Source organism: Macrotis lagotis, chromosome 2, assembly GCF_037893015.1.
Source record: "Macrotis lagotis isolate mMagLag1 chromosome 2, bilby.v1.9.chrom.fasta, whole genome shotgun sequence".
NCBI lineage: Eukaryota > Metazoa > Chordata > Mammalia > Peramelemorphia > Peramelidae > Macrotis > Macrotis lagotis.
In genome coordinates, this window is record NC_133659.1 from 318,550,812 (window position 1) to 318,569,297 (window position 18,486).

The 18,486-nt window shown below is 39.1% G+C and overlaps 1 protein-coding gene across 1 annotated transcript in view; it reads left to right on the forward strand.

The window, feature by feature from the left end:
* SCYL2 (SCY1 like pseudokinase 2) overlaps positions 1-14,019 on the forward strand; it is a 73,163-nt gene extending 59,144 nt beyond the window's left edge. The window contains exons 15-18 of the mRNA XM_074226658.1: positions 509-575; positions 715-807; positions 2,775-2,894; positions 3,495-14,019. Of these exons, the coding sequence (XP_074082759.1) occupies positions 509-575; positions 715-807; positions 2,775-2,894; positions 3,495-4,136 (922 nt within the window). The 3' untranslated portion in view covers positions 4,137-14,019. The remainder of the gene's footprint in view (positions 1-508; positions 576-714; positions 808-2,774; positions 2,895-3,494) is intronic.
* Positions 14,020-18,486: the final 4,467 nt, after the last annotated feature.

Genomic DNA, 18,486 nt, shown 5'->3' on the forward strand with positions numbered 1-18,486 from the left:
AAACCACCTAACCCCATTGCCTTGCAAAAACCTAAAAAAAAAAAAAAAAAAAAAAAGAAAGCTAAGAGAAAATAAACCTAGCTCTCTCTAGTGCATCTCTTCCTGCCCATTCTCTGGGACTTGTTTAATTCCAGTCATCTTCATGATTGCCTTGGCCTTGTTAACTTCCTCTGCCCTTTGATCACATTGGCTGTCCCACTCACCTTATGTTCTGGCAGACCTCACTGCCCACCCCCCCCCCAGAAGTCCCTCAGGCTAGCTCTAGAGCCCCCAGGCAAGTCCCAGAGTGTGTGTGTGTGTGTGTGTGTGTGTGTGTGTGTGTGTGTGTGTGTGTGTGTGTGTGTCTCTCAGAGGCTTATCCAGGCAGTGTGGCACAGGAACCCAGGGCCCTCAGGCTGGCACTAAACACTTAGAAAGCTCCAGCTGTGGGTCACATTTTGCTCAGCACCAGCAAGATGCAGTTCCCTTTCTGTTCTTTCACATAGTGATAATTATGCTTAAATTTCAGATCTTTGGATATCACTAATCAAATGAATGCATCTGAAGAGACAAAAGTTCCTAATGTTGGTAGTCAGGTAAGAGTTTTGAGATAAATTAATGTTTTTTTACAAATGAAGATAGGATTTAACACTTGTAGAATTTTTTGGAAAATAATGACTTCATTGAATTTATTTTTTGTGTCTGTTTAACCAGCTAGCTTTTTAATTTCAACAGATTGACAAGGTCTTTAATAATATTGGCACAGACCTTCTGACTGGTGGTGGTTCAGACAGTAAAGAGAATGGGACACAGAATACACAGAAAAGAGTAAGTTTTTTTCTCCAATTGTCATCTATTGCCTTTTTTTCTTGCAGGTCTGTTTTTGTCAGGAAAAAGACTTTAGTTCCTAACACTTTCCAAGGATCATTAAATAAATAAGTTTTGTTGACATGAAAGTGTGGATAGAATGAAACTGAATGTTCAGTGTATGTAAATAAAGAACTGCTAAAATATATCTCAGAGATTCTCAGATTCAGTTATTAAACTTTGGTAATTGATGTTGATCATTTCCCTCACTTCAGGTTTTTTTCTTCAGATTTTCTTTCTTATAAACCTTTATATCAGTGTTTCTATCAGAATTAGCCAGTGGCCATGCACTGTAGATTTGGTTTATAGCATCTTGTCTCAGAGCGGGGAAGGAGCTTGAGAGGCAATCAAGAGAGCCCCTGCATTTTACAGATGAGCAAAGTGATGGGTCTCCTTTCACAGGAGAATTATCCTTGTTCTCTGTTAAAATATCCAGGGATGTGCTTTTATATATTTGGGGAAAACTTTGGCTTAGCAAGTTCATTTTTGTGTCTAAAACAGCATTTAATATTTATACTTATGAGACTGTAATTTTATGTAGCTCTGAGTGTTAATTACAGACCTTTATGTATTTACTTGGGGTGTCAAACCATTTGCTCATTTGTTATTTATGTAGCGTTCTCATGTCATTTTCATTTTGGTAGCTCATACCATTTGCAAACGTTGTGTTTGTCCGTTAAAAAAGATAATGAACATGTTATCCCAAAAAGATTCTTTTAAAGAGTCTTATAAAATGTGCTAGGGGAATCAGACTAGACCCCCAATGATTTTTGACTTTCCATTTGGGGAGTGGAAGAGGTAAGAGGCAGTGTCTTTTGTCTGTTAGTGATCTACTTGATTCCTGATTAGAATCCTTTCTCAGCAAGGCCTGAATAATTGTAGTAATTGTAGAATGCATGATGTAAGAAAACCAGACATAAGAAATGTGGCTCTATTCTTTTGGTTTCCTCTTAAATATTTTTCCTACAGGTTTAGTTCTCTCTTACTTGGAGAGAAAGCCAAACTAAATGACATGGTGTTTTCTTGAGACTAACTTTCACCTTATTTCCTCTGATTCCACTTTTAAACTATAAAACACCATTTGTCTCATTTGTTAATTAAAGAAACTTGGTAGAATCCTGGGATTAACTGCCTGTACTCAGACCAGTCTTAATTTATTTCTGTTTATAGAATATCCACTCTATGTGAGAGACCATCCAGAATACAGAGCTGCAAAAGATAGAATCCCTTCTGAAGCTCTAGGAGGAAAAATACGATAGGCATAATTATCTAATTTTATATAGAGCAGTTCGATTTGTTAGGAGTTGTTCTGTCCTTCTGAGATACAGGGGAAGTAAAGTTAAGCAAGGCCTTTCAGAATGGACCTTGAAGTAAATGAATCTTTACTTCTTTAGACCTTAACAAGAGGACTCCAATATCCAGTTTGTCATATGTAGTTCTAGAGTTTTTCAGTAAGTTCAATACAGTTGAAGCCCTTTAACAAGAAATGTATTTCTCAACCAGGGCAAATTTAAATCTTACTCAGACTATTGTTTGTGTGAAATTACTGCCAAACTACCATGTTGTGACAAACTACTGTGTGAATATTATCATTTTCCAAGTCTTTAATAGCTTTGAGATTTAGCAAATGCTTTCCCTATTGCTATCTTGTATTGGATCCTGAACTGTATTGGAACAGCGTCGCCACACTTACTTCATACGTGAGAAGCCATTCCTTCGCAAGGGGCTGAGCTTTCCACATTCAGATGTTCCTCAGGCCTTTGAACTAGAACCTGAGAAGTGTCTCAGAAGTTTTCTTCTGTGCTGTGCTTGGTGAAGAGCGCCTAAAGAAAACCTGGCATGTGAAAATTCAGGACTGTCTGGAAGATCTTTGCCTTAAAAAAGGAAATCTAACATTGCCACATGAACTATCTTTTTTCATTTTGAAGGCATCTCTGACACTTGAAGAGAAGCAAAAGTTAGCGAAGGAACAGGAACAGGCTCAGAAGTTGAAAAGTCAGCAGCCCCTGAAGCCCCAGTCTCACACCCCTGTGGTGCCCATCAAACAGGTCAGAGTTGATGTTCTTTGGTATCCTTTTATTTGCCTTCTTTTAAAATAGTAGTTATATCATGCTTGAAATACCCAGGAGATGAATTTATAAAGACTTCTTTCCCTTGCTCATTCTCAGAGGGTTGTGGCTGGGATGATTTCAAGCTCTGGCAAACACCTGCCACTCTTAATTTCTCTGGAAAGGAAGCAAAATGAGCTGACTCTTTCCTTTGATGTTTTTGAGTAGAGTTGTGAGGTTTTTTTATTTTGTTTTTAAATACTTATTTTTTCAGAACACTTAAAAGGTACCAGGGTCCTTGATGTTTATGTAGGTTCCGTACAAGCTTAGTTCATAGCAGGAATCATTTGAATTTTTGCATGCCATGATATTTTTATTTCAGAAGACTTACTGAAACTCCTTTTTTAATGTTAATCGAAGGAAAAGTTTCTCCCTCTGAAATGATGGAGAAATCAGCATAAAATTCTGTATTTTTAATAAGTTCACTTGACTATGACTTGAGCTGAAGCTTTCCTCTGACATGTTAATGTGCTTTATGGGATTTAAGAGCCTAATCTTAATGCAAATAGCCATAACACTACTGTTTTATATATTTTGCAGACTAAGGACTTGACTGAAACTTTGATGGATAACATGTCTTCTTTGACCAGCCTTTCTGTTAACCCTCCCCAAATTTCGGCTTCCAGTAGTTTCTCTTCGGTCCCATCCATGGGGATGGGCATGGTTTTTTCCACACCGGTTGATAATACAAAGAGAAGTTTGACAAATGGCCTCAATACCAACATGGGCTTTCAGACACCAACATTCAGCTTGCCAGCTAGCGCAAGCCAGCATCTCTTCAGCAGCCCAGCCACACCAGTGGCAGCCCAGATGCCTCTAGGTCCACCTTCGAGTTTACCGAACCTGCACACTCGAAGGGCTTCAGCTGGAATATCTCAGCAGACCCCGCACAGACCCACTGATATGTCTGCTCTGGACAGTCTGTTTGGGCCTCAGAAACCCAAAGTTAGCATGAACCAGTTATCTCAACAGAAACCAAACCAGTGGCTTAATCAGTTTGTCCCTCCTCAAGGGTCCCCAGGGACAGGCAGTTCAGTCATGGGAACCCAGCTGAACATGGTAGGACAGCCTGCCTTTGGTCTGCAGGGCAATCCTTTCTTTAACCCACAGAACTTTGCACAGCCAGCCAACATGACTAATAGCAACTCAGCTAGCAATGATTTAAAAGATCTTTTTGGGTAAGGCACCTCGTGTTCCTTTGGAGGAATTGATTGCATTTTAATCATGGGTAAGCTGATTTCCATCTTGGTATGTTTGATTGAATATCTGACTTGGAGGAACTCTCCCTACAGGACGGAGTCTGAGAGATTTGCTGGAGGACAACAAGGGTGTCCACATCAGCATTGTAGTCATGTAGAATCCTGTCTTTTGTGCACATTGAATGCAGTTTGATTTGTTCCCTCCTGCGCTCTCCCCTATCCTCTCCTCCCTCCCTTTCTCAGTGATCTGAAGGCATGGCCTGAAACCAGGGTTGCTTAGAGCGGAAAACCTTGGTGTCAGTGGCTCCTCTCTCCCTGCGTCACTTGGTCTAAGACAAAAAGGAGTCGATGGCATTTTATCTGCCCTGTGTTGCCAGAGTCCATATGCCGCAACTTTTAATTGGTTCTTTACCCAATTGCTTGAATTGATTCCTGAATTGATCATTCTCTAAGTAAAGCAAACTGTAAGCCTTCAGAAAGGATCAGGTCGCTTGCTATTCTCTATCCTTATGCATCTGTTGTTTTCTAGACAGTTCTCAGCAAATAGTGCAAAATTCCATTCATCTTGCTTCTCATTGGTTCAAACTGTAAAAACCTCATAAACTATCTTTAGTGCAAGACGAATCATTGTCAGCCTGGTAGAGCATGGTCTGCCTCGTGCCATAGGCATAGTGGGTTTTGTCGCTGGGTTCCCCAGATCATTTGACTCTTGCTGTTCCTTTTTCTGAGCAGAGGAGCCTGGTTGGATGGGCACAGTCCCTTGGTGCAGTTCTCGGTTTGGGGCTTTGCCCTGTCTCTTCTTGCCTTCTTATGATGTTTGAACTGAAACTTGTGAGGTGGCGTTTTCCAAGGTAAATTTGTAAGAATCTAAGTGTATTTGATGAATAAATTTTAAAGTTCTGCTGTATTGCTCCAAATGTAATAAACTTGACTTCTCCACAAATGAGCAGTTGTATCTTCTGCTTGCCAACAGTGATGCTCAGCTTGCCCATGATACAGTCTGACCTCTTCTCCATTAATGCCACTGATGTTAATTCTTCCTTTCCTAAGAATTTCAGGAACCTTTATTTTAACATTTTGAAGTTTCGAATTGACCGTTTGGTGGAAGGGAAGAATTAATTCTTTAACATTTTTACAGAAAAAACCAACATGCTTTATTTTTTAAAGCCTTTCACTAATGATATTGTTCTTTCATTTGCTGCTTAAAAAAAAAAACCACAGGGCCTTATGCTGTAAATGTGAATTGTATTTTGTTAAATTATATTTCCACATTTAATGCAGTGATAAATTTAAACTCATCTTTCAAAGAACTCTTTGTGTGTGTGTGTCTATATATATATATATATATGTGTGTGTGTGTGTTATGATTGCTGCCTTCATCCTTTTATTTTGAATTATCTGGGACCAGCAGTGGTTTTAAAGAAACCACTTTAAGTTTTGTGTGCTATTGATCCTCTTGTTAGGTGTCCTGGGTTATATGAATTTGGTTATAAAATGTAATTCGATGAGAAAAAAAAATTCTTGCTGCCAACATATGATATAAGAAGACTTTTTAAAAAATAAATCAACTTTCATATCTGATTTCTGCATGAGCTGTACTTTATTATATCTGATCTTAGAAATGACTTAGATGAGGAATACTGCGATAATTTACTTCAGAAATGAGAAACATTAAAAAAGTCATTTAGCCAAAGAAAAATCTATTTGTGATAAAACTGCATTCTTTATCATTCTTGGGGGTTTGAATCATCCTTGGAAAATTCATCCATGAAACGAATATTTGAAAAATTTGAAGTATATTTTCTTTGTGGTAATTAAAGTAGTTGCTGTTTGGTAAAATTTTTTACTTAATTTGGAAGGATCTTCTCCTAATAAACAGGAAAGCCAGAATGTTGGTCATAGACACTTTGGAGGGGTGCAGAACCAGAATGGTCACAAGCCACACATGAATATCGTCTACTGAGGCTTGGAGAAGATTATGGTCATTTCTGGTGGAGAGTTGGTATCGAGCCTTAGGACATAAATGCTCTTTTGCAATATTAAGCTCCTGATTATTTTGTTTTCATTCAAAATGCTTCAGAGTTTTGGAAATAAAATTGAGATATATTTTGAAAATATTTTTCCCATTCATTGCATACACATACAATTTCCCTTTAGTATATTAGTTGCTTTGGGTGCCACTGCTCAGCTCTGTCAAGATGATATGTTTTGGGGGAAAATTATGGTGATAAATTTTACGAGGGATTGAGAACTATGTGAACCAGGTACTTTTTAAAAGAAAAATTTTGCAAGGTAGTGAGGTTAAAATGACTTGTGCTACCTGGGTTCAAATCTGGTATCAGATACTTAATAATTACCTAGCTGTGTGGCCTTGGGCAAGCCACTTAACCCCGTTTGCCTTGCAAAAAAAAATGACTTGTGCATGGTCACATAGCTAAGTAATATTAAGTGTCTGAAGTCAGATTTGAACCCAGGTCCTCCTGACTCCAGCCAGGGCTGGTGCTCTACCCACTGTGGAACAGGTACTTTTTTTAAAAATCGCATGATGTAGAAGATTATTTTTGTCGTCTTAAATTGGAATCCTCATGTTTGAATAAATGTTCAGAATTCTAGAGAAATTTATCATTTTATAACCAGTTGTGCCTTTCCCTTTTTTCTACCAAGTTCATACTTTTCTCCTATGAAAAAACACAGTATATTGTACCAGTCTGAAAAAATGGACTTTTATTTTCCTTTTCCCAAAGTGGATTTCCTTCCTGGAGTTTTAAGTGAATGAAACTTAATAGTAAATTGGAATAAAAATTCCTGTGATGTCTACATCGTAGCCTTGTTGGAAGTCTCAAATATGATACATTATGTAAAAACGCATTGCCTGTAAGCAATTGAATTGTACTCTTTTTAAGTTTACAGTTGTGGTTTTTCTTTTGGGACCACTTAAGAGACCACTTGGTCTACTTTTTTAAAAACAAAAAACCTTTTCATTTCTCTTTTACTCCCATCACTGCCTAGGAAAAAATTAGAAAGGAAAAACTAAACTCTTGTAATAAACATGTATAACACATTGCTACATTGACCATGTCCACAGTGTGTGTCTCATTCTATATATTTATTCCATCACCTTTTTGCTGTAAGGTAGGTAGGTTCATGATTGCTCATTGCACTGGATTAAAGTTTTTAAGTCTCTGGAAGTTGCTTATTTTTATAGTGATGTAACGGTTTATGTCTGAGGATGTCTCAATTCACTGCATCAGTTCATAGAAGTCTTCCCAGGTTTCTTAGAAACACAACCCTTGATAATTTCTTAGCGCACATTGATGATGCTGGTCAGAATAACTGTTAGGTAGCATCTGCTGTGTGTTGGAGTGTATCATATGCCACAATTTGTTCAGCTGTTCACCTGATTTTTGTTATCTTCCATCTCCCCCCAGTTCCCCATCCTCACTTAATTGTCCATTCTTTGTTGTACTGGGGAGGTTACTGGGAGTCAGAAAGATAAAGGGACTTTCCCAAGAGTGTTTTGTGAGTTAATTGAAGAGCCAGGCCTACAACTTCAGCCTCTAGGACTTTAGCCATTTATTTGTACTAACACATATTGCTTCCCTTGTATGAACATGTGTGTATTAAGGTGCATCTTACCTCCAGGAAGCTGTTCCTGATGTGATTGATCCTTTCCCTCTCCTTCAACAACACTAGGAAACCAGATCACAGAGCAGATCCATGAAGGATACAGTCTGGCTCTCTGTATCTCAGGATATCAGGATAATAGAGAGCCATGTGGACTGGATGATAAGATAATGGAGCTATTGGACCTTGAAAGTGTTTTTAGTAAATTGAGGACTGTGTTGTTCTCCCCTGCTTCAGGGATTCCCATCACTTCCATGGTCAGATGCAAACTCCACTGATTGTCACTGGCAGACCTAACTCCAACCTGTCTTCTCAGTCTTATAGACCCAGTACCCTTCTCACATTCTGCAAATCTGCCTAATTGCCCATTGGGCAGTTGTCATTTTTCACAGACAGTCATCTGTGTGCTTTTGACCAGGCTGTTGCCTAGATAGCTTTTCTCCACTTCTTTGAATGCCCCGCTGCCCAATTTCTCTAAAACATAATTCCAAGTGCCATGAAGCTTTTGTGGATCCCTAATTTTTTTTGATTCCTCTGTATTTCACACATAATTGGTATTATTTACCATTGAGTGTCCAGCCAAATGAATGCTAATTGGATTAATGACAAATGTTAATTCCATTTCCCCCCACATTGTTTAGATTTGAAGTTAAAAGTGAATGTGCTCTTCAGCAGTTCTCTGTGTAAAGTTCTGTTTAGTACAATCTCAGCTTAAAGCTTTGCTCTAAAATGCCTTCCCATCGTAAATGGGGCTTCTCAAAACCTAGATCATGGCAGCCTTCCAGTGATACTTTGCTGGTTCTAGGAAGGCTAGTGTGTGGATAAAAGAGATGGTGAGATAGATAATGGATTTAACAAAATAGTGAGGATAATGTGGAAGCATTCAGAACTTCTGGATCATGTAAATTTATTTCAGTCATAGGGAGGTTCATTTTCTAGACTGCCATTGATTGATGGATGTGCAGGTTTGCAGCACAAACCTAGGCCAAACTTTTATTCTAATGTTTAAATCTTATCTTTTGTGTGTGTTTTTCTTTGATTAGAGAAGATACTGTTGTGACTGAGGGATGGATTGAATATGTAATGGATTAACTTGATTCAGCTAATTTCTTGTGGGAGTTTGGGTGCAGTTTGGCTTGTGACTTTGTATTAATGGAAGGACATGCGGTGGCAATAATGGGGACTGTTCTTTATTTCACTCTTAGTTTCTTGGAAGGTCTTCACCTGGGGAATGTCCCTAATAGGAAAATGCTGATTTGGGGGCTTCACCATAGGCACATATTAATAGGCACCTACTATGGGCTAGCAACAGTACTAGATTCTGGGGTGCAAAGATGAAAAAACCCAATAGTCTCCACTTTTGAGAGAATTTAGGTTTGTTAGGGGAACCTCTTACATACAAAGTAAGTAATTTGGGAGAAATTAATAAGGGGGGTTTAGGAGATGGGGCTTGAGCTTTGATGAAAGGTGGAACATGGAAGAGGTGGAAGGGAAGCTGGGGACTTCATTCCAGCCTCACAGGTTATGACATTGCCCAGAATTCTGCCCCTGCTTAGCTTTCTGGTTCATGGCCTTGCAGTTGATCAGAAAGCCCAAAGTGTATGACTTCAGGGATCATAAATTTAGGTCTGTCTAATCTTTTTAGCAACACTTCCGGGCCTCTGAATACTGAGCAGATAAGGAATCCTATTCCTGGCTTTCTCCCTAGCCCTTCTAGATGATCTCAGTGGGATAATTTAGTTCAACAAATGTCTTAGCAATGAATCTGCTAGGTAGGTGGTGGCAGTGAAGCAAAATAGACAAAAAAAATGTTCCTGAAAGACTCTACAATTTGCCAAGTACTCTCTGAAACCCAGCTCTTTCAAGTGAGCCCAGTCTATTTAAATGTATCCCAGCAGGACAGAATCAGCTTCATCCCTTGAAAGCAAGGTGCTTGGCCTACTCTGGGGCCTAAAATTATAACCATATGTGAAACCAACTGTGGTGTATCAATGCAACAGAACATTTATTATAATAAAAGAAAAAGCTAGAGAAAATGTGAATCATTAAGTAATGCACTGCCCTGAGGAATTTACAAATACTCAACCCTTGTGAGTAGGTGTTGCTCCATTTGACAGTTGAGGAAACTGAGGTAAACAGGTTAAGTGACTTGCCCAAGGTGAATGGACAAGCACAATGGAAAAGGGATACTAAAGGAAAGGAATAACTTTTGTAGACGTGAGATGGATTATGACTTTAAAATGTAGTTGTAATCTTAATATGTTTTATTGTACCACCTCTGATACTTTTTGTCCAATCCTTCTAATCCTTAGTGCTTCCCTCACAAATTACCTTCTATGTATTTTGTATCATGTTTAGAAAACAAAAATTCTTTACCGCCTTTATTTTTATCTCCCCCTCCCTCTTTTGTCTTTCCTTTCTGTTTCTGCCCCCCCCCATGTCTTTGTCTTGTCTCCCTCTCCACCTCTGTCTCTTGTTTTTCTCTCTATCTCTCTGATTCTCTCTTCCCCAGAGAATGCAAACACATTGAGGGCAGGAACTCAATTTTTTTTTTTTACACCAAAAGCCTAATACAAAATAGGTGCTTATTTATATTGTAAGATCAAGCTAGCATGGTTTTGGGACCACATCGGACCACATCACTTTTTTTTTTTTGTTCTGAACTTCAGGCTTTTTGAATTCAGCGTCTTTGGTTTAGAGATACAAGAGAACTTAGAAGTTGTCTAATCCAAATTGCTTCATTGGGCAGGTGAGAAAAACAGATCCTGCTAGAGGAAGTGATTGCTGGTTTGAGGTATCAGGTCCTCTCTCCAATTCCAAGCTCTTCTTCCTACATCACATATGTTTTCGTTTCCTCTTTTAGATTGCCATCTCCTTGAAAGCCTTTATGATGCATCTGTCTTTGTATTACCTAGCACAGTACCTTGAGAAGAGTTGTTTAAGAAATGTTTTGTTCATCAGCCCTTAGGGAATTCTCAGTAAGATGTCCCCTTCTCCTTGACCTCATACCCCCAAATACATGTCTACTTCATTTATGCCGTGTTTAGTGTTGGGAGGTGCTTGGTGTTAACTTATATTAAGCATTTTGTTTGGATGCATTATGAGGCTGACTCTGGTTGCATTATGCTGGTGCTGCCTGGATAGATTTATACAATGTCATCAAATGTTTGCTTAGCATGTACCCAGAGCCGTGCTAAGTTTGACAAGGAAGGCCAATGAAAGATTCAATCGAAAAAATTCATAAATTTTAAAATGAAGTCACTAATTTAAGTATCCAACCCCTTCTCAACCTCCAAACCTAAAACCGGAGAGGAGGGTGTAAGGTTAGAGTGCTGTCCATGGTCTCCTTATGACCTGAGATCAAATCCTTTCCAACATTTGGACAAGCTGTATGACTTTGGACAAGTCTCTTAACCTCTGTCACCCTTAGTTTCCTCATTTGTGAAGTGGAGAAAACTAAGACTTACTCATAGGGTTGTTTGGGAGATTCAAATGAAGAGAATATGTACTTTGTATATAAAGCTTAGTGATTCCTGATAGTGTAAAATGAAGATTGAGCTTAGTGGACTCTTAGATCTCTGAGCTAAAAACCTGTGATCCTCCGCCAAGAGAAGGTTGAATTGACTGAGGTGAAATGGAACTCAGTTGTGTTGTAGAAGGATCTGTTAACTTCTGATTTCTCTGGAGCAGATACTTTATCCCTGTCTCTCCCTCAATTTCTTTTTTTGTCTCTCTCTCACTATCTTTGCCTTCCCCATGTCTGTCTTCCCCTTCATCTCCCTCTCTCCTGCTATGTCTCTCTCCCCTTCCTTTCCCTGGCTCTCCCTTTCTGTCTTTGCCTTTGTTCTCTCCCTTCCTCATAACTGTCTCCTCCCTTCTTTGTCTCAGTCTCCCTCTCCATTTCTGTCTTTGTCTGTCTGTCTGTCTCTCTCGCCACGTAACCACAACCACGTATACACACATTATATCATTGATTAATACTTCGGAAATTTAAATAAGCTCAACCTCAGGTAAATTCTGTCCAGTTTAGAAGAACCTGCCAGACTTTGTGCTTATCCCCCACCCCAAAATGTGCTCTTGAGAGCCCTTCATCACATCCATCCATCATCATCCAACATATCCATCCATCTAATCCTCGCAGACTTTTGGAAGGAGCGTTCCCATGACAGAACTTTGCTTAAGTGTTTATTGACCAACTGGTGCCCAGAAGGAAACAAATGAACCCGTCTCTGGATTTAGCTAAAGAATCACAAAGCCCCATTGCTGTACATCAGTTGTGAGTCTTTAAACTCTTCTGTGAATGTGCTGTGTCTGCTGGTGGCCAGAAGGTGGCACTGTAGCCTAAAGAAATCACAATTACACCTGTCTGTAAGAAGCTTTGTAGAACTGAGGCTTTGTCCTCAAATATTTGTTTTGTTTTAGGCTACCTCTAAAAAGGATAGGAAGAGAAAAGGCCAAAGGCCATGGCACCTGTTTGCTGCACATGCAAAATGTGTAGGTTCAGTTGCGATCAGAGATTTAGAATTGGATGGAAAGTGAGAGGCCATTTAATCTACATCCACATTGTATGGAGGAAGAGGCAGGATTTGAATCCAGGTCCCCTGACCTCAAACCCAGTGCTCTTTCCACTATAGTCATGTTCAACAGAATGACACTCAGTTGAACTCCTCGCTTCTTGTCTACCACTCTTTACCTTCCATCTGGAGAAGTTAGGTGGCTCAGTGGATAGAGCACCAGACCTGGGGTCTGGAAGACTCATCTTAAGAAGTTAAATCTGGCCTCAGACACTTACTAGCTGTGTGACCTTGGGCAAGTCACTTTACCCTGTTGGCCTCAGTTTCCTCACCTGTAAAATGAGCTGAAGAAGGAAATGTCAAACCACTCCAATATCTTTGCCAAAAAAAGTCCAAATGGGATCATGTAACTAAAATGACTGAACAACATTAATACCACCTGTGCCATCTTTATACGAGTCCATGAAAACTTGATGTTTGGTCAGACTGGCAATTCTGTGGGACATGCATTAGAAAGGGATCAGCCAGATAATATTAGAAGAGATTTAATTATTTAATGATGGGCAGTGAAACAGTGGATAAAAATAGCAAAACTTGGGAATATGAAAGACCCAATTCAGATTTAAAATTTCTTCTGTGGTGTTGGCTAAACCATTCTAAACCTCAGTTTCCTCATTTGCAAAATAGGAGCAAAAACACCTGTATCATCTTTCTGAAAGAGTTCTTGTAAAGACTGGATGAGATAAGGGTGTATAGCTCTATGCAAATTTTAAGACATCATCATATACGGATGCATCAGTCATATTGTACAATTATAATGTTTGAGAAAATTCATGACATCACCTTTTGGATTTTGGGGGAAAATCAAATTAGTAAAATGCTTCACAAACCTTAAATGTTATATAAAAACTGTCTTTTCTATGCCTGTATTTCACTGTGAATGATACACAGCCAAGGAATTGGTGGGTAGGGTAAAAAGTTGGGCTCAGAGCTACCAGGACCAAGGTTTGAGTTCTGTCTTTTGGTTGTGTGATTCTCAGCTGGTCGTCCATTCTTTCAATGCCCTGGACTTTCCAAGAAGGTGGCCATCTACATTGGTAAGAGTTATTCTTTTCTGAAAATTCTTTATATTGATGATGAAATCATAAGTGAAGTCTGTGACATTTAAATAGTTTCTGGGTAATGTAATCATTTTATTAATACGGCTAAAAGTTTATTAAAAGAGGCACTCTCAAATGCCCAAGAAAATCTTAGGTTAAAAATTAGTGAGAGAATGAATATCACAGTGAGGGTCTGGACCTATTCTTAGGTACTTTCATTATCTCATTTCTAAATTATTCTCAGTCTTTGGTAATCTAATCAAAGAATTTATCCCCACCCAAACCTGAGTAGAACACAATGGAATTAAATTCCTTCTAAGATTGAGTGGGGTCAGGGTGGCTAGGTGGCAAAGTGGATAAAGCACCAGCCCTGGAGTCAGGAGTACCTGGGTTCAAATCCTGTCTCAGACACTTAATAATTACCTAGCTGTATGGCCATGGGCAAGCCAGTTAACCCCATTTGCCTTGCAAAAACCTAAAAAAAAAAATAGATTGAGTGGGGTCTGACCAAGATTAAAGAGTTAATTCACCATCCTTTAAGTAATTGAATTTTGGGGGTGACTAGGTGGCTCAATGGATAAAGCACCTGCCCTGGAGTCAGGAGTACCTGAGTTCAAATCAGGCCTCAGACACTTAATAATTACCTAGCTGTGTGGCCTTGGGCAAGCCACTTAACCCCATTTGCCTTGCAAAAAAAAAAAAAATCCTAAAAAAACCTGAATTTTGAATTAAGAATTAGAGAAAAAGGGGAAACTACTTTCCATATCAAAGTCCCGAGTCCTATTATACCCTGGGGTGCAATGGATAATGTTATTGTTATTTAGTTATGTCCCATCATGTCCCCTTTTGGGGGTTTTCTTGGCAAAGATGCTAGAGTGGTTTACTGCTGTCTTTTCTAGCTCATTTTACAGATGAGGAAATTGAGGCAAATAGGGAGAAGTGACTTGCCCAATGTCACACAATAACTGTCTGAGGTCAGATTTGAACTCAAGAAAATAAGTTTTCTTGGAAGACTCTGGAGCTAGCACTTGGAAGGTGACTACTAGTCCAGTTAGTCCAACAAATAGGGTTGCTGTAGGTGGAACTACATGAGGAGAAAGATAAAAACCAGAAGCTTTAGTATATGAATTTATTTACACCACAAGTCATCAGATATCATTCATGTAGGGAATCCCCATGTGTCAAAATTCTTTCCAACTGCAAGTCAGCAACCTAGAAGATGATGCTAATAATTAGCGAGTATGTCTATAGTGATTTAAAGTTTGCAAAATTCTTTATATATGTCATCTAATTTGGTCCAACTTCCCTAAGAGATGTTGTTATTTTCATCTTAATAATGAGGAAACTGAGCCTCAAAGTGACTTTCCCAGGGTCACACTCAGTAACTGGTGACTCTAAGACTGAATTCAACATACTTTTCACTAAGCTACCTAGCACTGAAAGAATCAGTGACTTTTCTAGAATCATACAGCTGGTATATGTTGAAGGTGAGATTTGAAGCCAGGGTTTCTTGACTTTGAGGCTAGCTTTCTATTGATTATTGCATGCTGCCATGCTAGATAGTGGAGATTAGAGAATAAAGTCAGGAAAACCTGAGGCCAAATCCTGCCTCAGACACTTTCTAGCTATGTGACCCTGGGCAAGTCACTTGAACATCTTTTTGACCTCAGTTTCCTCATTTACAAAATGGGAATAATCTTTAGCATGTTCCTCATAGGGTTGTTGTGGGAAGATTAAATGAGATAATATATGTGTAAAGCATTCTATAAGTGCCAGGTATTATTAATTAGAATAAAAGATTGTGTGTATATCTTTTAAGCCCAAATTGAGTGATATAAATGCATAGCAATGTGGGACTTCCAAGTAGCAGGAGAGCAATATGGACTGGAGTATTCAAAAACTGACTCATTGGAGGAATGGGGCTTAAGCTCATGTCCCTTCTTCCATCATTATAATAGTGAACATTTACTAATCCGAACAAGATATATATAGAAAAACCACCCCAGAGTTGGAGGGGCATCCTTGTCCAATCTATTAAGTTAGTTAGAGATATCTAGAATGTCAAATTCAGGTCTGGGGACCATATTGGAAAATGGTCTAAGTGGAAAATCGAGCAGCTAGGTAACCCCAGTAGTGCATAGAGCACCTGACCCAGAGTCAGGAATACTCATTTCCCTGAGTTCAAATATGGCCTTTTCCCATCCAGATTTGTGATCTTGTTATCTTTCATATCCATTCCTATTATTGATAACATTTGTCATCTAGTCACCTCATGGGGGCAGCTAGGTGACTCAGTGGATAGAGCACCAGGTCTAGAATCGGGAAGCTTCACCTTTCTGAGTTCAAATCTCGCCTAAGACACTTTCTAGCTGTACGACCCTCTACAAGTTATTTCACCTTGTCCAATTTCCTCCTCTGTAAAATTGAGTAGGAAAAGGAAATGGCATACCACTCCAGTATTTTTACCATAGACATGACTGAAAAAAGCAACTAAACTGGAGAATAGGTAGAGGAAGGTAACAAAAATGATGAGAAGTCTATAAAATGTATCTTGAGAGGAACAGTTTAGATAATTGGATTGGAGAAGACAATACAGCCATGGAAACCGTCTTTACCTAGTGGGGACGAGGGATCAGACTTTTCTTTAAAGCTCCAGAACTGAAATGAATCAAAAGACAACCAACTTTGGTTAAGAATTAGGAACAAAATTATCCAAATTACTTTGTGAGGTAATGAGTTCTGCATCAGGGTAGTAATCCAGTGAAGGTTGAAATGTTATAGAAAGCATCCTTACATAAGGCAGAAAGTTAGAATACAATAAATAAAATTAAAAATAAAAATAAATAGGCCCTGTTTACCTTTTTTCCTTTCTTAGAAGAGGTGGGGTACTACAGATGTAGAACATTGTATATATTGTCAAAGTTGGTCATCATATTGGTTAAATTTGCTAAATTGCTTTTTTTCTTTTCTTGATTACAAAGAATGTTTTACTAGGTAGGAGAGTATATAAATATATATATATATATATATATACATACATATATGTATATATATATATATATAAATAGAGAGAGAGAGAGAGAGAGAGAGAGAGAGAGAGAGAGAGATTGATTGATTGATTTTTGGAATATATGTTATTCTCCTGCTGCTTGGAAGTCCCACACTGATATATATTTATTTGTCTTTGGAAATGAAAGTGATGAAGAAAATGCTATCAAAATTTTTTAAAAGTGGGTCAAGGGCTGCTAGGTGGTGCAGTAGATAAAGCACAGGCCCTGGAGTCAGGAGTACCTGGGTTCAAATCCAGTCTCAGACAATAATTACCTAGCTGTGTGGCCTGGGGCAAGTCACTTAAACCCACTGTCTTACAAAAAACCTAAAAAGAAAAGTGGGTTGAACTATGAAACTTCTAAAATCTTTTTATCTCAAATTTTAATTATAGGGAAAGGGAGAAAATATGTATTAAACACCTTCTTTGTTCTAAGCAGTATACATATATTTAATTGTCATACTAACTGAGGCAGACAGGTTCAGTGACTTGCCCCAGATCACACATCTAGGAAGTGTTTGAGGTTGAATTTGAACTCAAATCTTCTTGATGCCATGCCCACTGTGCCAACTAGCTACAGGTAACGAAGAACATGACATCAGGGAGGTGATGCCAGGACAAGCACACGAGTTGGATTTGAGTGAGGGGAGGGGTGTGCTGAGTTACCAGCTTCACTTTCTCCTCCAGAGTCATCTGGGTCCACAGGCCAGATATACATCAGGATGATGGGAGATGACCCTGATTTGGAGGCTGTCAGGGTTAAGTGACTTGCCCAAGATTATATAGCCATTAAGTGTCTGCAGGTACAAGTAGTTTTGTATACTCTATACTGAATACTGTAAAATGTTTGCCTTAAAGTCAAGAGATTTTAGTTCAAAACTTGCTCTGAAACAACTATGCAGCTTTAGGCAAATTACTTGGTTTCTAGTTCTCAGCTTCCTCATCGATAAACGACAAACGGTGTAAGAGTATAAGAGCATCATTAATTTCAAGCTTGATGGGATCTTTGAAGTCATCTCTAATCTCTTGATTTTGCACATGAGAACCCTGAGGCATGGGTTCATGAAATGATTTTCTTGGCATAGGCAGTGGCCAAACCAGGGTGCAAACCCAGTTTTTCCGATTGCAAATCAATCATATTGATGCCTTAAGGTGGATTGTCTCAACTTCTAATTACAATTGGGACAGTTACCTTAGGCTACTGGCTACCTTTGCTAGCATGTATGTATGCATTACATATTTTTCACAAGGGTATTAGGAAAGATTGGCAGCTGGAAATGACCCTGGGCAAGTCCCTTCACCTTATTTGCCTCAGTTTTCTCACCTGTAAAATGAACTGGAAAGGAAATGGCAAACCACTCCAGTTTCTTTGCCAAGAAAACTCAAAATGGGATCGTGGAAGAGTTAGACATGATTTAAATGAATGAAAACCAATAAACTAGGTAAGAACTTTGGTAATTCCTAAAATTCTAGGAAAATAAGAATTATGATGATTACTTTTCTCCTGAACTACTCCCTGCATGTCCCTGTTGAAGCAGTCGACTGAGTCATGGAGCTGGAAGGGACCACAAAAGCCACCCAATACCTCATTTTGTAGATGGGAAATTAAGACCCAGAGGGGTTAAAGGACCTGCCCAGATCACACAGCTAGTAAGTGAGAAAGTCAGGATTTGAACTTGGTACCTTTGATCCAGAATTCAGTGCTCTTTCCATTGAGTGTGCACCCACTGCCTCACCAAGAAGGAGTGATGCTCTTAGACCAAAGGTATCCGGCTATTTGTTGACTGCTCCTCTGTCCTCGGTGCTGGAAAAAAAAAAACTTCTAAATGTTTAATCAACTTTGCTCCTGGATGCCTGCTTTGAATGAGAGCCTATTAATAACTGGCTGAGGGGTAGGTATGATGTCCGTTACTATAGCATCCCCTTGAAGAGGGTCTGGGAGTAAGAGGCACAGCTGAGCCCAAGGGTGGGGGGCGGGGATGGAGGATGGAGCTCAGCCCAAACCAGGGCCAGCTTAGGGAGAAGCAAAGGCACAGGGATGTCTGT